Source organism: Emydura macquarii, unplaced genomic scaffold (assembly GCF_026122565.2).
Source record: "Emydura macquarii macquarii isolate MOO-44397 ecotype Brisbane River unplaced genomic scaffold, CSIRO-AGI_Emac_v2 contig_212, whole genome shotgun sequence".
In the NCBI taxonomy this organism is placed as follows: domain Eukaryota; kingdom Metazoa; phylum Chordata; order Testudines; family Chelidae; genus Emydura; species Emydura macquarii.
This window is the reverse complement of record NW_027130349.1, coordinates 10,015,545-10,033,067: the sequence shown is the minus strand read 5'-3', so window position 1 is coordinate 10,033,067 and position 17,523 is coordinate 10,015,545. Positions and strand designations below refer to the sequence as shown.

The window sequence follows — 17,523 nt, the reverse complement described above, 5'->3', positions numbered from 1 at the left end:
TTCCCCAACCCTGAAGAACAGCACTGTGTAACTTGAAAGCTTGTACCTTCCAGAATAGAAATTGGTTCAATAAAGATATTATTTCACCTACCTTGTCTCAGCCAACTAGTTCTCATTCATGTCCTGATGCTGGAAGAGATGTCCGCATTCTCTGGGCTGGATGACATGGAGATATAAAGTTGAGCATTGTCAACATACTGAAAACACTTCAGCTCATTTCTCCTCACTAAGTTTCCTAACAGCTTCACCTACCCACTGAAGAAGAATTGTGACAGCAAAGGACCTTGTGGCATTCCACGTTAGGGAGTCCTACCAAATGAGAGAACTTTAATCTTAATTTACTTGTCACCTTTTACGTGGTTTACTCACTGTTTGCATTTTTACAGTTTGGACAATGAAAGTGGAATGATCAATTTCATTGTATAGTTCTGATGCATTAACAAAATTGTGCTATGACTGGACTTTCACCACCTCAGGGAAGTGTTTAAATGATAAAGAATCCCAAACTGTACACTTAAAAACCTTGGGAGTACCTCTTTAACAACTAGGTTAAACAATATTAGAGTATTTCTGGCCCTCAGCATACCATGTTAAGCCTTGTGTCCTCTAAGATAAAGAACCTTTCCCTCCCCTGGGTCTTCTGAAGGACACAGTGTCATTGAACACTCCTACATATAGAGGAACAGTAAATGGATAATGTTGGGAATTCCTCCACCTCCTCCCACAGCCAAACAAAGCCTGCAAATGTTCATGCAGGTCAAGCGGCAGGCGTGGATAATATGAAGTGATCAAAGGGAGAGAATTTAGCTGAAACATGGTTTCCTTCCTGTCCAACAGAATGGCTATTATGGCCTGAATACTGGACTTGGCTGCCTTCCCTGCAACTGCAGTCAATATGGCTCAGTCTCCGAGGACTGTAATGATGAAGGACAGTGTTACTGTGTACCAGGAGTGGCTGGGGAGAAATGTGATCGCTGTGCTCATGGCTTTTACGCATTCCAGGGCGGTGGCTGCACACGTAAGCTATAATCTGTGTTCTCCTCAGAGTTTGTCCCACTTTGGGGATTTCTTTTGAGAAAGTATTTTATGTTACACTTCAGGAATGTTGATTGTTTAAGAAATATTCACAAATCCTTGACAATGAAAGGGGTCCCCTCATATTGGTTCTTTGTAAGAAGTGATGACTTTTAAATATGAAGAAATAATAAAAAATTTGCAAGAGAAATGTATAGTTTTAAATTGTTCAGCAATCTCTTGCCAAAATCTCTCCACTCCTCCAGAGAAAACAGAAAACAATAATCTCCCTTTTCGCCACAAAATGTAAAAGCTAAAAGTGAATAATGTTATAAAGTTGTGTTTGCACTTTTTCTCTTTCCTCATTTTTTCCCTGCATTTCATGTATTTCGTAGCTTGAGAGGCTACATCACTGATGACATTTCCAATATCACCACCTGATTATAAAACAAATTTTAAACATGGTACAATGATAAAATGTTAATTCAAAAGTAAAGCAAATCCCATTGCACCAAATGGTCCAGTATGCTAGACAGTTCATTTCAAACCACCATAACTAAAGGAATATCTCCTTTTATCTGACTGAAAACATCACCATGGTGTCTCACAGAATACAACAGTGGTTAATATGTAATGTGGGGAGATTGTATATCTGTATATATTTTAGGAATTAAAGCTGGAATTTTCAAAGGGATTTAACTGTTTTAGGCCCTTTGAAAATTCAAGACGTAAATCTTTGTATATTAAAAAGACCCCCCAAATATTCAAACTTTTCCCTTAAACTCTGTATTTTTTGTAGCTCATGTTTATATTCTTCATAATATTTAGGGTAGTTATAGTATGCAAGTACCCTATCCTGATACTAAAATTTCTAAAAAAAAAATATATCCTTTATTATAGTCCACTTAAATTATGCACATCTAATAGTCCCTCCAATTGTTATACTATGTTTTCAAATGTTACCCTACCTCCTGATAATCTACCATTTTCTGTCTGTCAGTCCAGGTTCTTCTATTGATGCCCATCACTGTAATATTTGAATAACCTAGAGCAGATTTACTGGATCGTGTTATGATTTCCATTCCAGCCCTTTCCATCACTCAGATCAGAATCTAACAACAGCAGGCCAGTGGAGAATTCCTTGTATGGAGTAGGACACTCCACTGGTGTAAAGCTGGCTGGCTATGCCAGCTGCCCTTCATTGGAGATCAAGGGATTGGGTCAGGGATGGGGAGTTGCTCCGCTCCAGTCCATTCCACCAATCATCTACTGGCATATAGTCCCTTAGAGACCACATACCAGTGATGTGAGTCAAAACATCCCCTAGGGCTGCTGCAGACCTACCCACGGTATAACTGGCTCCCTGATGCTTTCCCCCTCTTTCCCTTCCTTGCACCAAGCAGAACTCTGATATAGAAGAGAATCTGACCCATTATTTAGAAAAAATAATTCATAGGCATTTCTGTGGTGTTTTTCATCATTGTATCTGAGTGCTTAAACAGATGAAGGAAAAGATAAAAGCTATGGAGTCTATTCCACTGTCAACACTCATGAAACTGCTGTGTTATCTGAATAGTCTTATGCACATGCATCAAGCAGAGTATAGCTAGAGTGTGACACAATGTCTGCATGCCTAAGAACTGAGCGTCAGATTGTGCTGGGCCCCGATGTGGAAGTCCAGTTGGATGGGGCTATGGGCTCAAGGCACTATTGGACTCCGTGTGCTCAGAGCAGTCGCCTTCCTATCCCCACAGACCCCCTAAATGGGCAGAGAGAAGATAGAATCATACACCAGGCCAGTTTCACAGGGTTGGGTGGAATAAACTTCACCCTCTTAAGTGATATGAATGCGGGCATGTTGCCTCTGGGACGTGTTCCCCTATGGCAGTACAGCTTCACCCTCCATGCACAGCTGTCTCTTACATGTACAACTACCTTTAATTAAATGTTAATTTAATTGTGTTCACAATTTGTTCTTCAGTGATCTTGAGAGGCCCCTGTTGTAATGGGTGAGCTGTATAGAATAATGAAGGAAAATAAGGCTGTCAGTGATATCTGAACTCACTTTGATGCCCAGCTGTGGCGAGAAGAGCCTAATCAATGGCAAAACTAATCATTTGGTCCTATTTCTCTTGCAGCTTGTGATTGTGCTCATACTCAGAACAACTGTAATGAGGATTCTGGTCAGTGCATCTGTCCCCCTCACACTCATGGACCAAAATGTGAACTCTGTGAGGACAGTTATTGGGGTCTTGATCCTGAGCTCGGCTGTAAGGTATTATGTGCTTCCTAAAAACCTACAATTATTTTAAGAAATGCACATTGTAGTCAGGGATTTACCAGTAGGTAAGTTGGTCAGAAGTGACCTCAAGTTTTGAATACCTCATTCCTGGTTGTCTGATTTGAGTGGGAATTGCTGGGCACTCAACAATTTAAATCAGGCCACTTTTGTATAGGCACCTACATATGGATTTAGAACCCTAAGTTTAGGCATCCATTTTAGAAAATCTAGACCAGAGTGTGTGCTTTGGACTGCAGCACAGGCCCTATTAAAACTTTGCCATATGTTTTCTGACTCTAGCCAATGGTGCAGTGGTTCTGGGATCTACAATAGTTTCCTACAATAGTAGGAAATCTGGTTACTGTCCTATAGAATAGTCATAATATTGTGCTTCTAAGAACAATCGAATCTAGTATATCTAACTTCATTCATTGCTACCTTTTTAAAAAAATAGCTATTGTACATTGTGTGTTTCACACTCTGAGGACATTGTATAAATATTATAGTCTGTCAATGAATTATTTAAGCATCATTAATTTGCTTAGAGGTCTCTGTTGCCGAGTTAGTCTGGTGACCAGAGCAGACGGACCAACAAGTCATTAATGCCATCATAAACTTATCTTACCGTTCTATTTAAATAAAAGTTATGAGATGATTCCTGTTTCATGCATGGAGAAGTAATTCATTCTGAGTGTTATGGTGATGATTAGCTTGAATGGCACAGCATGGAATGTTGTTGAGCTCAGAAGATTTTAAGTCTTTTATTGCTCTAGCAAGGACCTCTTCTCAACTGACTTATAACATAAGCTAAAAGTTTATAATTAAGCAGTGAGAATGCCAGCTCAGGGCAGTTCCCATAGAGCAGTAATCAGCTGGGAGAATATTCATTTTTAGGCCATTAACTTCAACCAGTTAATTCCCTCCTGGAAAAGGCACTGGGCCAAGCTTTAATATAATCATAACATGTCTGGGATTTTACTAAATGAAGTCTGGTAATTTTGTACCAGTTGTCTTCAGTAGTGATTCTTGTGGGGGAACTGCAAGGACAATCAACCTGAAAAGTGCTGCCAGAATTTAGTGCTGGGCATAATTTTTGGCCAATACAGCAGTCAGTCAAATGGTTGCATTTATTTCATTCTATTTTTAAATCAGGATTGCAACAAATTAAAGTAATTACTCAATAAAACCTGCAATCTCATTGATTTATAACAAGCTTTTGCTTGATTGATTGGCAACCAAGGTTAAATCGCTCCATCGTCAGGTAATATTCTGAATATTTGGGGCTGGATTGTGCCTGACCTCTGTGTGTCTTTGCTCACCCACAGGAGTTGGGAGGCACAAACCCTCCTGAATCTCCCCCTCCAGCAGATTGACCCTGCCAAATGAGCCAGAGCCATGTCAATACAGTAGAATGCATAGCAAACCTGGGATGTTTTCTAACTGACTCCCCATGCTTGAAAAAATGAAATGTTCCATTTTCATAGAGCTGTCGCAGAGAAATTATGTATTCCATTCTGCTAAACCCTTAGCATTTCTCTCCCTTATATTATCACACTGTAATTTGTGTGGGATTACATAAATTACTTACATCCTGGCACTGGACAATATGCTCTGTGCTCAGTCCTCAGCAGCACTGAGATTACACATGGCACAGCTAAGCTTTAAACCACCTTTCTGCTCCCCCATCCTAGGGAAGCCTGGGCCTAAAATGCTCCCCGATATAATTTAGAGCAAGCTAAATTACATCAGCAGCAGGTCGCCACTGCACCAGACAAGGATCCCGTGCAATGCCATTCACTTCTCCTGGTCCCTTCCAACCTCAGGCAAGCCCCAACACGCTCCTTAGATGGAACAGGGGAGTGAATGCCATCCAGCCAGCTATTCCGGCTTTGCACTACCTAAGGACGCCCCTACATTAGAGAGAAATATTCATTTGCCCCTTTACAGCATATTTCGGTAGTCCTTAGTGACACTAAGTCCAGAAAGGGGCCAAGTATTGAGTAAAAGAGTAGTCAAGTTATATGACCACAGTGTGTGTCACCTTGCTACAATGTGGTGAATTATACCTTAGCATCCTTTTCTTGTACTTTTAACATACAGGTAGAGGCTGAAGTAAATGCAAATTAGTATCTGTATTTAAGAAACTTAAAGTAGTTATAATTAAACACAACATTTCTCAATATTTACCGTAAGTTGTTAGAAATATCACAGTTTTTTCTGTAAAAAAGAAAACAACCTCCACTTCCTCTCTATCGCTCCCTATTTAGGAACCCTTGCTTTATATCATTGTGTAAAAACTGTTTGGCAAATGTTGCTTTCTTTAATATTTGTTTGTTATAACAAAGTTGCTTCTAAATATCTAGTATATATGAATCGCGAAAACTTAAAATTTCTGCTTATTTTTCTTTTTAGGCCTGTAATTGCAGTGATGTAGGTTCAGCCAGTCTCCAGTGTGACTTACAGACGGGTCAATGTCCGTGTAAAGATGAATTTGGAGGAGGAGACTGTTCTAGGTGTGCCTTAGGCTATAGGGACTACCCAGATTGTGTTTTCTGTGACTGTGACTTGAGTGGCACCAAAGCAGACAAATGTGATGAGAGTCAAGGAGTCTGTAGTTGTGAAGAGGAAACTGGCATTTGTTCCTGCAAGGTATAATGTGAAAGATTGTTGCCTTTTGTTTGTTTGTTTGTTTTAAATTGCCCTATGACTTTATTTTCAGCTTGCGGTCATCTCATTATTAGACATGATTCTGCAGTCCTTGCTTAGGCAAAACTCTCAAAGAAATGAATGGGGATTTGTCTGTGTTAGGAATCCAGGATCAGGTCCATTTGTATGTTCAACCATAACAGGTAGATTCTAGCTAGCTGGAATGCTGAATCCTTGATAAGTTTACAAACTCCCACAGTACGTTCTGGTAGAACGATTGGATTCTTTACAATGTTGCATAGGATTTTGAATATTTCATAACTGCAGTCTAACTGCAGTACTGAATTCACACGCACAGACATAGGGTTGTTCTCTTTATTTATTGCAACTGGGTGAATGGCAAATTCATGTGTTTATTCTCAAAATAAATCTTATAATGTGGGTTGAGAAGATTTCTGTGACCATCTTTTTTTACGGCGCACAGTGCCCTCTGGGACATCAGCTAGTATGATCAGAAATGAATGATGGTACATTTGGGGTTTTTTTCATACTTCATTAATGGGCTTCTCTCTGTCTCAAAATGGGTTCAGAAGTCTATTACCACAAGATAAAAAGGCTGGCTATGAGTTTTGAGAATGTCTGTAAGTCTTATTAAGCTTATGGGAATTTTTCCATTGACTTCAATGGGGACCAGTATTTCACCTGTTAGCTACATAACAAAAGCTTTTCATATCAAACGTTTTAATTAAGCAAGTTCCTTGTATTCCATTTTTATTTCATATTTTCTTTCCTGTGTGATTTTTGCCTCATCAATAGTGTAAATAATAACAATTTTAGCCAATAATTCAAAAGAATAACATTTGACTCCATATTTAAAGGGATATTTTCTCAGAGCATCTCTGGGAGGTGTATTACACAGGAGAGAACCAATTCAGTACAGAAAAATTGTTCTGCATCATCAGTAGTGCAGAGAGAGCATCAGTGGCGTACGGAAGGGGAGGCCAGGCCCCTGAGTGCCGGCCTGTGAGGGAGCGCCGGTCCCGTCCTTCACCATGCGCAGGGGGCAGGGGGTGCAGGAGGCTCTGAGGGGCACAGAGCCACCTGTGCTCCCTGCCCTCCATGAAGGGCCGGCCCATAGCGCACTTACCCACTGCTCCAGCCCGGCACCGGCTCAGATGGGGCGGTCTCACTCCCTGGGGAGGAGAGGGGCGCCGGGTCAGCCCTTCACGATGGGTGGGGGGCACAGGAGGCTCTCAGGGGCTCCCCTCAGCGCCTCCTCCCCCCTATGTGTCATGAAGGTCTGGCCCAGCCCCCGTCCCCAGGCCGGGGGGTGAAGCCGTCCCATCCAAGCCGGCGCTGGGTTGTGGGGCTGCTGCTCCAGTGGGAGAGGCAGGTGCTGTGCAGCAGGTAAATGCGGGGAGGAGGGAGGTGGTGAAGCTAAGCCTACAAATGTGCCCCCGTGCCCCCCGTGCCTCATGCCCCCCCCCCAGGTATAGACTCGTCTTCCCTGGGGCAGTTGGGGGGCAGATACCCCTCCTGCCCTGTGTGTGTGGGGGGGTATGCAGGGGGATTGGGGTGCAAATGTAGGCTTGGCTCCTGTGTGCCGGAGACTCTTGATACTCCACTGGAGAGCATTCCAACCCAAGGCCAGAGAAAAAACATTGTCTCATTCCAAGACGTTCTAGGGATGTTGTGCTACAGGAATGAAATCTTCAGAATGCATCATCTGAATGGATACAATTTTGAGGCTTCTGGAGCTCAATTTCTGGTGAAGGTGTTTATATACAAGTACATCCCCTCCCCTTCCCCATTTTGGCAGCTAATTATTGCTTCACCCACTTTGTAGAGACAGTTAGTATGTAGACAGCATTTATACATACAAACCCTGAACCAAAAGTAATAATTTATTTTGATTAACAAATTAGTCTAATACAATAATATTACCACTTCCATCCCAGGATATCAAAACACGTGAAAAAATTAATAAGTTAAGCATCACAAAATACCTGTGAGATAGAAGCCTTAAGTATTATTATTCTCATTATAGAGATGAAAAAACTGAAGCACAGAAACAGTATATAACTTGACCCAACTCCAGTAAAATCTACTACAACAAAGATTCTGACTACTAGACCTGTTTTATAACCATAAAAACTTCTTCCTACAGAAAAAGATAAAAATAGTTTTATAAAGGTTGGGAGAAACTGACAAATAATAAACTCAAAACCTTTCATATGAGGTAAAGCTACTAGTCAAACTTAAAACTTTAAGCTTTCTCCATTGCAACAAAATGCACTCCTTAAAAGATACATTTAAATATATTTATATTAGTGAGACCTGTGATATTAGTTCTGTATCCCAAAAACATTAAATGAATTTCATCCCAAGATGTGCTTGTGTGAGTAGAATTAGGGATATAAATATCTCGAAGAGGTGAACCTCTGCACCTAAAAGCCAGTAAAAGATAATAAAAGTTTTTCTCTGTATAAGTGAAAGTGACCACCCTCCGAGGAGTTACTCAATACCCGTAAGTGTAGAAATTGGCAGGACTCTTTCTTGAGGCTGCAGTGAAGGGTGCTGATCAGTGCCAATTGCAGTAGTGTTGGGTTTTTTTTAAAGTGAACTCTATCCACGAGGAATCAGATTGATCACACTCATTCGTTTCACAGAAGCACACGCAGGATCAGATTCTGCCATCCTAACTCACACTGAGCAATACCTTTCTCTGTGAGTTATCCCATTCATTAGAAAGAAAAAATCAATTGAGAGTTAATTTTTCCATTTTTTCCCTCAGTTTATGGTTGCTAATTTTACTAGAATATTCAAACATCTGATTTTCTCTTGAAAATAAATTAGCTCTGTTTAAAAAATGTCAGGAATGTATAACAATGGTAAAATTGCATCTACTGCACGATTGCTACTGTTAAGTAACAGTGAACAGTCACAGTACCCATTGCTACACCGTTTGTACGGCAGGGAAGCATCGTCTTTTCTAAAAGATCATCTTTAATTCAACTTGCAGAGCAATAAAACGTATGTATTTTTTTTTCCAGGAAAATGTATTTGGTTTGCACTGCAGTGAATGCAAGACTGGAACCTTTGCTCTCCGTGCTAGCAACCCTTTGGGATGTACTCCATGTTTCTGTTTTGGGCTGTCAGCATTTTGTTCAGAATTAGAAGACTATGTGAGAATTCCGGTAAGTAGAGCAATTTAAACTTTTGGGTTCCATTTTCTGCCACCACAGTGACTTGAATGGAATTACATAGTTCTGTCATTCAGAGCTGAATTTGGCCCACTGACTCATGTATATAAAAGGTGTGGGAGAACATGGAAGAGGAAAAGGTTAAGAAAGCTAAGCATTGGTATTCCCATTTCTGAAAGCACCTATTTTACTGCTGCAAACATTTATAAGATAATAATAAAGATTGTGTCTTCATTTTTTAATGTGGCTATAGTATTTTTATTCCTCCTAAACAGAGTTTTAAAAATCTCACATAAGCTGAAACTGTTTATAGGATATTCAATTTAGATGGAATAATACTGTAGTTTGGTTCTATTGTTATAGGTAACCTTGACTCCAGATCAGTCCGTTCTGCATGTGGTTTCTCAAAGTAACCTCACTGGAACAACTGAGGGTGTATTTTCTCAGTTTTCTGATGTTTTACTGGATGCCACAACTGTCAGACAACACTTGAAAACCGAGACAATTTACTGGAGGTTACCAGACCAGTTCCAGGGAGACCAGGTAAGATAATTCAGCTAAGAATTATGATAGGGGCATATTATCCTGATTGCCTGTGTCTGAATTAAATCTCCTATTGCAATTAAACAGTTGAAACATTCTGAATTTAAAGTTGTTGGACTTGTAGCACAAATAATTATGAATTCACGTTGTACATCTTTGCATGAGGTTTTACTTGTCTCTTAAGTCTGGACACATCAATACTTCATCACTATGGTATTTTTCAGGGTTAGTATGAGGAAGAAATGTTGCTGATAAATAACCTGGAAAGGAATTAAACCATGATATTTTATACAGTAAATAGACTATATAAACTTTAAAACTTGGGAATTAAATGAAATTGCATGGCACATATTGAAAGAGCAGAAGCCTAACAAAGACACATATGACTACTTTTTAGAAATGCACATTTAACCTTGTTGCAAGATTTGCTGAGTTTAAGACTACAGGTTTTATTGCAAATTCTTCAAAGAACTGACAGATTTAAATCTTCTGATCGCAGTGATATATTTTCAACCAGTATCCTCAGAGAGAATAAATGCAATAATTTATCATCCAAACAGCTCATGGCCTATGGAGGAAAACTGAAGTATACTGTTGCTTTTTATGCTTTGGATGGCTTTGGCACCTCAAACTTTGAGCCACAGATACTGATAAAGGGGGGTCGCACCAGTAAATTGGTAATCTATGTGGATATCTCTGCCCCACAAAATGGAGTAAGAAGTGAGGAGGAAGTAGAAATGAAGGAGGTGAGCTTAAATATTTGAACAAAGGAGAGGAGATATTGTAAATGAATAAAAATTGCCTTTTCCAGAAAAAATATTTATGTGGATGTTTGATAAATGAATATGACTTAAAATGAAACTCAGTGACTAAAGCACTTGAATTAAAATGCACCTTAAGAGAAAAATGACTGACTAATATCACTTCATAAAAATAAATGAACTGGGAATTAAACTGAAATTTTGTTTCTTCACTTGCTTATTTAATGCTTTGAAAATGGTGATTATGGGAAGCTTTTGAAAAATTAGGTGGAGATCTGCATTAGCAAATGAAGTGCCCTTGAATATTATTTTTCTGGACTAGTCTGGCAGTTTAGTGACATCATGTTGCTCTGTCAGAAAGGGTATCAACACTTAGGACTTGACTTTAGTCTGGAGGGACTAGGCAATGCGTTAGGGCCAATATGCCAAGCCAATAGTGAGAAAAGAGCACCTCATATTGCTCTCTAGGAGTCTCTTCTGGCCAGCTTCAAATGTGTGGTGCAGATGTGTTCTAGAATCAGCTGCACTCAGCCTCCTTTGACGGGAGGTGGATCACAGTGACTAATGACTATATTTCTCAAAGGGTGGAGGGACGCGGGGGAGAAATTGTTGCTGCGATACAAGTATGTGGCCATGAATATTTCTGATTTAATTAATGTAAATGAATTATCTTTCCCCTAGCATGTTTGGAAATATTTTAACTCTGTATCCGATGAATCTGTCACACGTTCTGACTTCATGTCAGTGCTTAGCAACGTTGAGTATATCCTTATCAAGGCATCATATGGACAAGAATTACAGCAAAGCAGGTAAAGCACCCTTTGAATCTGGTACACATTATTGTATTAATTTTTGTTTAACCTAGGAATAGTCATAACTAGGCTTGGCAGTTTACAATTCTTATTTTTTATAATTTTGATGGATAACATCCATGTATAATTTTATTTTTTTATCAATTTACATTTTCCCAGTTGTGCTAAATGATGGGTTTTAAACACTTCTTAAAAATTTCATTGATTAAAATTTTTATATCTGTGGGAAATGATGGTGGTGTCAGACTAACAATTATTTTAAACAAAAATTTAAAGCTTCAGAACATTAAAACATAAGCACCTATTGACTTGAATAGAAGCAAGATCTCCTCTAAATTCCTTCATTTGAAGTACTAAGTGTCACTGCTGCTTGTATTAGTAGGAAAGCTCATAAAGAAGCACAATGACTTGTCTCCTAACCTAGGAAAGGCTTACATGTCTCCTAAATAAGCTGTCTCCCATTTCACTCTTATGGTTATTGAGTTACTCACTACAGGACTGACACATTTCTATACTTTTAATTTTCAAATTAAAAACAAACTCTTTCATGAGAAAATAAGAAGTGAGTTTTATTGAATGTGAAAATGTTGTTAGGCCTAATTGTATCATGCCTCAATTCCTTTTGTAATCAGTGTAAAACATGTCTAAATCACAATGATAGCATTTCACACCCACTTAGCATTCACTTTGCACAAGTATAGTTGACTAAAAAGAGTACAGAGATGATATTTCACCTCATACATTTATCTGCTAGGAAATAAGAACATACTTAACAGAGATGGGCCCTAACCAACCCCCACATCAGTACACTCCTGAATTTTGAAGTTTATCTCTGCATGAAAACTCTGTGGCTGCCCTCAAACCAAAATCTCTGATCCAAACACCCCTTGACCTTTGCAAAAGTTTGGATCTGAACTTTATAGTTAGGGTTCAGGTTTATTCACTAGATACTCATGTTCTCTTACTCTTCATCTAAACATTTCTTATAGAATTGCAAATATCTCTATGGAAATTGCAGTGAAGGCTGCGGAGATGCATTTGGGCAGAGATACAGCACATCTCATAGAGCAATGTGAGTGTCCTACTGGCTATGCTGGACTTTCATGTCAGGTATGCAACTGCTTTTTAAACAAAATACCTTTCTGTGTGTCTTTGTTTCTGATAAAACATCTCAAAAGGATTTTTAAAACTGTTTTCACATATATACCTATGTTTATTTCTTATTCACTGCTCCATCCCACAACTACCCATATAGAGCTGTGCATCGGGGTACTACCGGGCGAAACATGTAGACCTGAATGTAAAAGAGCCCCGCCAACTGATTGCACCTTGTGTGCCATGTCAGTGCAACAACCACAGTGAGATCTGTGACCTGGAAACGGGAATGTGCCTGGTATGTACATTTCCATGGTTGTGTTGGTTTTGCTAGAACATCCAATGTCCATAGCTTAGGAAAGAATTTCTAAAGCGTATGAGGCTGTGACACTCCAGTGGAACACATACATTTAAACTTAAAAATGGAAAATATCTCAGTAACACGACTCTTAGTTTCCTTCAGTGAACTCACCAAATGTTTTAAAGGAGATCTGACTTAAGTCCTAAAAATTATGAATTTCCTATTATATGTTATTCTCTTGGTTTCTATTGTGTCCCACATAGTTGTTTACCAATTTTCTCTTTTGCTGGTGAGATTTAAAGGTCCAGTCCTCGGATCTTGCCAAGCCAAGCATAGGCATCTAAAGGTGGAAGAGGAAAAGTAGCAATACTCACCCTTAAAATTGTATCAGGGCCAGGCAATCTTTTGTAGGAATTATAATTTTTTCTGTGGTGTTTGGTTTCGAAATAACTGTTGTGCTCGGTTTTCAAGGCTGGCTTATTTTCTTTGACTTGCACCTTAAATTCACATTTTAAAATGATGTTTACTACTCTTGCTCAGGCTTCTGAGCAGTTCTTGCTTTGCCAGGCCTAACCCTATGCTAAAGCGTGAGTCAGAAAGCACCTTGCGGTCTGAGACCACAGATCATAGATCCTAAATCTTTTATTCCAGTAAATGTCAGCCATTCCTATCCTCAACCTCAGGTTGGAAGCATGTACAAAGTAACCCTGTTGGAAGACTAATGTTAATTGTCTTTTAGTCAGAAGGGGATGTTAATAATAATAAAAAAAGATACTCATCATTCTCTCTCTGATGCCCAAGCAATTCGCTTCTTTAAAACAGTCCGCTGACCTGAGTAGCAAGATCGCTTAGGGTATTTCCGGCCTCTGCTGTTCTCATGTGGCGGGGTACCTTGCATTTCTACTGTTCGCTGGCCTCAGCTAACCTCTAACTTCATAAAGGATCCAGAATTTGATTTGTACTGGTTAGAAGAAGACACTAATGTCACTATAGGGGACTAATAAAATATTATCTTTGCTATCTAATTTTGTATAGACTAATTAAACGCACTGGGTCTGCAAACTCCCCTTATGACTGTTTTGTAGTTCACAGTTATCATGGTTATTGAAACTTAGTGTTTTAGTTCTAGGCAACCAGTTGAATTTTCCATCAGATGCTCGTTTTTTTTTTTTTTAATAGCTTTTTTCCAAGTGCCGTCATGTCCTGGCCCTAATTAAATTCATAGTAGCATATTTCAAAACCTTCTGAAGATCAGAAAAGACATTAGATCTGCATGGTTGGCAGGGCATTGAGGGAGAATAAAGCATGCCTGTGATCAGCTGATTTGTGCAAACTGCAATCTTCAGCACAGAAAATGCTGGCTGAGAGTGATATTAAAGATGACTAGTAAAGACTGTACTTATTTATTGATTGGAGAGATGATAAAATTCTCTGTTGCTGTCTTAAACTGTGTGATTTTCTTGTTGTGTACTAGAACTGCAGAGATAACACAGCTGGTGAGCATTGTAGTGTTTGTGCCCCAGGCTACTATGGGAAAGTAATTGGATCTGCCAATGATTGCTCTCCTTGTGCCTGTCCCAGAGGCAACCCGACCAGGTAACCAAACATTCTGAACTCTGGTGTGCATTTGGTTACTACAATGGTGCATGCGAGCACACCGAGAGTAACGGGCCCTGTCTCTATTATATCTCCTTATTTATAGGGATTTGTAGGTCATCTATTTTTACCTGTGTTGAGGTGAAATTTGTGTTTGGAGTGATCCAGCCTCAGTGTTAACTTTGTGAGGATTTTGAATTGTAAAAGTGGCATGGAATAGGTCAGTTAAGTTGCTTACTAGGCCAAGATCTGTCACACAAATGGGGGTGTTGAGGAGTTCACGTTTCTGACATGCACTAATTTAAGCCTAGTCCCACTCCTTACTTTAATAGGGATGGGTTTTTTTAATCACGGAGCGCCATTGCCCCTTTGTCCATGAGTGCATCTTCCATTGGTGTCCATTCTCAATGAGAATGAATGCCTTTTATGTGAGATTTCCACATGATCTGTTTTACAGATGGACAATTCCTCTGATTTTGAAAGAGAAAATGAATGTGCATACACACAAGCTCTTTTTCAGAAAGCTCAAGTTTGAAAGGCATTATGTATTGATGACTGAGCTCAAGCCTGGGACCCAGGAGCTCCTAGCCCTGGGGAGGTGTATGTCTTTGGCCATCATGCTCAAATTTCCTATCTCATTTTCCCCATCTGTAAAATGGGCATGGATAATGGTCTGAAATGACTTAAGATCTGCACATCAATTTGTGCTGGCATAGATCCTGGCAGAGGGCCCCCAGTATCCTCTCTTGTTAGTGGGCCTGCAGCCTACTATCTCTGCCAAAGCAGAGGGCAGCACCAGCTAGTGTTGTGGTATGGCTCAAGGAGACAGGCTATATACCGATTTAGAGCTTCCCTTTGGCGTCTTCCATCAGTATGGCTCCAAGGAAGCCCTGATCACAACTTAAACCTGTCCTTCCACAACAGAATAACTGAGGAAGGGCGACAGCAGAAACACTGCCCCCCTCAAACAGGGATGAAATTCCTCTGGGGGACAAGAGGCAAAATTTAAGCAGCTCCATCAGCAGTGAACTTAGCCCTGTATGAGGCTGTTTGAGTGAGCCTCTTTTATACTGAATACACAGCATGGGTTTTAACCTTTAAGTCGAATTATGTAGGCTGACTCTAATGTAGGACACAGTTATCAAATAGCAATGAATTTATAAATGTTTTCAAGATACAAAAAGATTTCACAGCACAAACCCTGTTACACTACATCACAGCGAATGGACAATACTGCAGCTTACAATATTTAGTGTTTTAAATGTTGTGTGTTCACCTGGTAAGATTGCCAAAATAGATGTTTGAACCTGTATAGTCTTGCATTTGGGTGGTCTCTGTTATTTAGCAATTCTTTCTTCCTCTAGCTTTAGTCCCACTTGTGTTCTGAAAGATGGTCATGATTTCCACTGTGATGCTTGTCTCACTGGATATGAAGGGCAATACTGTGAAAGGTAAGATACATATACCCTCCAGGAGGTTTTTACAAGCACTGCACATGTCTGTACCTTTAATGGAGTGCTAAATTTTCATGTGATGCTTTTTTATTATAAATGGAATGTCTTAGAGTGATTTGTTGATTACTGTACATAGACTAATAATAAAATATATTAGGCTCCTCCTCAAAGACATATACAACAGCTCAGATCAGCTAGTGATAATGAAAAAGAGAGGGCTTTATGCTAATAGATTTTAAAATAATTTTCAGCATCCCTTGTCTCCCTGTAGGTGTTCTCTAGGCTATTATGGTAATCCTGAGGAGCCCGGTGGCAGTTGTCAGCAGTGTCAATGCAATCCAAGTGGTTCAAAACACAATAATTGTGATCACATATCTGGACAGTGCCTCTGTAAGCCGGGTGTGACAGGACAACTCTGTGATGCATGTGAACCCAGACACATCCTTGTGGAAAATGAATGTGTTTGTAGGTGTTTTTTCTTCTTGTCTCTCAATGGGTTTGGGGTGGTCAGGTAGCATTTATGTGGATGTGAAGTGCATGCATAGAGTTATGCCACCACAGAATATGTTTCATTGGGCTTGATTCTCTTGCCAAAGCAGTGTGACTGCATCAACTTCAATGGTATTAGTCTGGATTCACCCCAGAATGTTCAATATTGTATGCCATCAGTTTTATTTGTGGGCTTTTTTACCACATCCAGTAAATGTATGTTATATGTAAATCAAATTAATATTACCTTTTCAAAGAATGCCTTTTTCTAATAACATTACTTTCCTTTTAAAAAATGGTTTCTTCAGCTTGCGATGACGACTGCACAGGTGTTTTGTTAAATGACTTGGATAACCTCAGCAAAGCCATATTTTCGATAAACCTCACTGGTGTTGCCTTTGCACCATATGGGATATTGGTGGATGTGGAGAATTCAACAAAATACCTGAAGGTAAAAAATAAATAATGGAAATATTTAATAACACCTTAAAAACAAAACTTAGGGCTGATTCTGATCTCACTCGCATTGGGGTAATTCAGGAGGAACATTCTTAGAGTTAATGGCTTTGGAATGGTGTCTGGTGTAATACTGGTGTGTGTGAGATCAGAATATGATCATAAATTGGCTTTCAGAATGTCAAACTATTTTCCCTGTACCTTCCCAGATGTCTATATAATCGTGTACTAGTTTTCTTGTGTCTAATATTAGAGTATTTAATATGTATTATTGTACCATGTTATTGTGTACATGTTTCACCTTGATATTTCTGAGCTAGATCCTCAACTGAACTCCATGGAGCTATATCAATTTACTCCAGCTGAAGACATGCCATTTATTTTCAGTAGAACAGGGCTAGCCTTGAGGGACCTGTACAATACAAGAAGGGAGAAAATCAAGCCATGAACTGGTTTCTCCTTTGGCCCCATTGCTGAAGACAGAGTTCTGGCAGTGAGCTGTTTCTTTCCTAATGAGTTCTGCTGATGGAGAGGGCAATATAGCCTGCCAGTCCATTACAGAGCTTGCATGGGAAATGTTGGCCGTTTGCTTTGCTTATGCTTCCCTGACCGTAGTAGATGCTTTCCTCTGTGACCTATATCAGGAAACAAATACCAGAGAGGATTTTTCAGAATGTTGAAAGCTTTCAGTTCCAGAACAGCATGTTTGAGCCTCCTTTACTTTTTCCTGGCACAGAGAGTGTTGCACTCAAATAAATAATTCAAAAAGCAAAATTTGAACTGAATATACTATTTTTGAATTGCTCTGAAATAAAGCTGGTGGGAGATTGGACTGGAAGCAGATGACTGGGCACACAGGTAAGTTTAGGAGG

General features: G+C 39.6%; 1 protein-coding gene across 1 annotated transcript in view; it reads left to right on the top strand.

Moving 5' to 3' along the window:
- LAMA1 (laminin subunit alpha 1) overlaps positions 1-17,523 on the top strand; it is a 136,752-nt gene that overhangs the window by 68,793 nt on the left and 50,436 nt on the right. Inside the window, exons 21-33 of the mRNA XM_067547593.1 lie at positions 838-1,018; positions 3,153-3,289; positions 5,708-5,944; positions 8,995-9,138; positions 9,508-9,687; positions 10,248-10,433; positions 11,130-11,257; positions 12,250-12,370; positions 12,516-12,653; positions 14,131-14,252; positions 15,617-15,703; positions 15,978-16,171; positions 16,504-16,646. Of these exons, the coding sequence (XP_067403694.1) occupies positions 838-1,018; positions 3,153-3,289; positions 5,708-5,944; positions 8,995-9,138; positions 9,508-9,687; positions 10,248-10,433; positions 11,130-11,257; positions 12,250-12,370; positions 12,516-12,653; positions 14,131-14,252; positions 15,617-15,703; positions 15,978-16,171; positions 16,504-16,646 (1,998 nt within the window). The remainder of the gene's footprint in view (positions 1-837; positions 1,019-3,152; positions 3,290-5,707; positions 5,945-8,994; positions 9,139-9,507; positions 9,688-10,247; positions 10,434-11,129; positions 11,258-12,249; positions 12,371-12,515; positions 12,654-14,130; positions 14,253-15,616; positions 15,704-15,977; positions 16,172-16,503; positions 16,647-17,523) is intronic.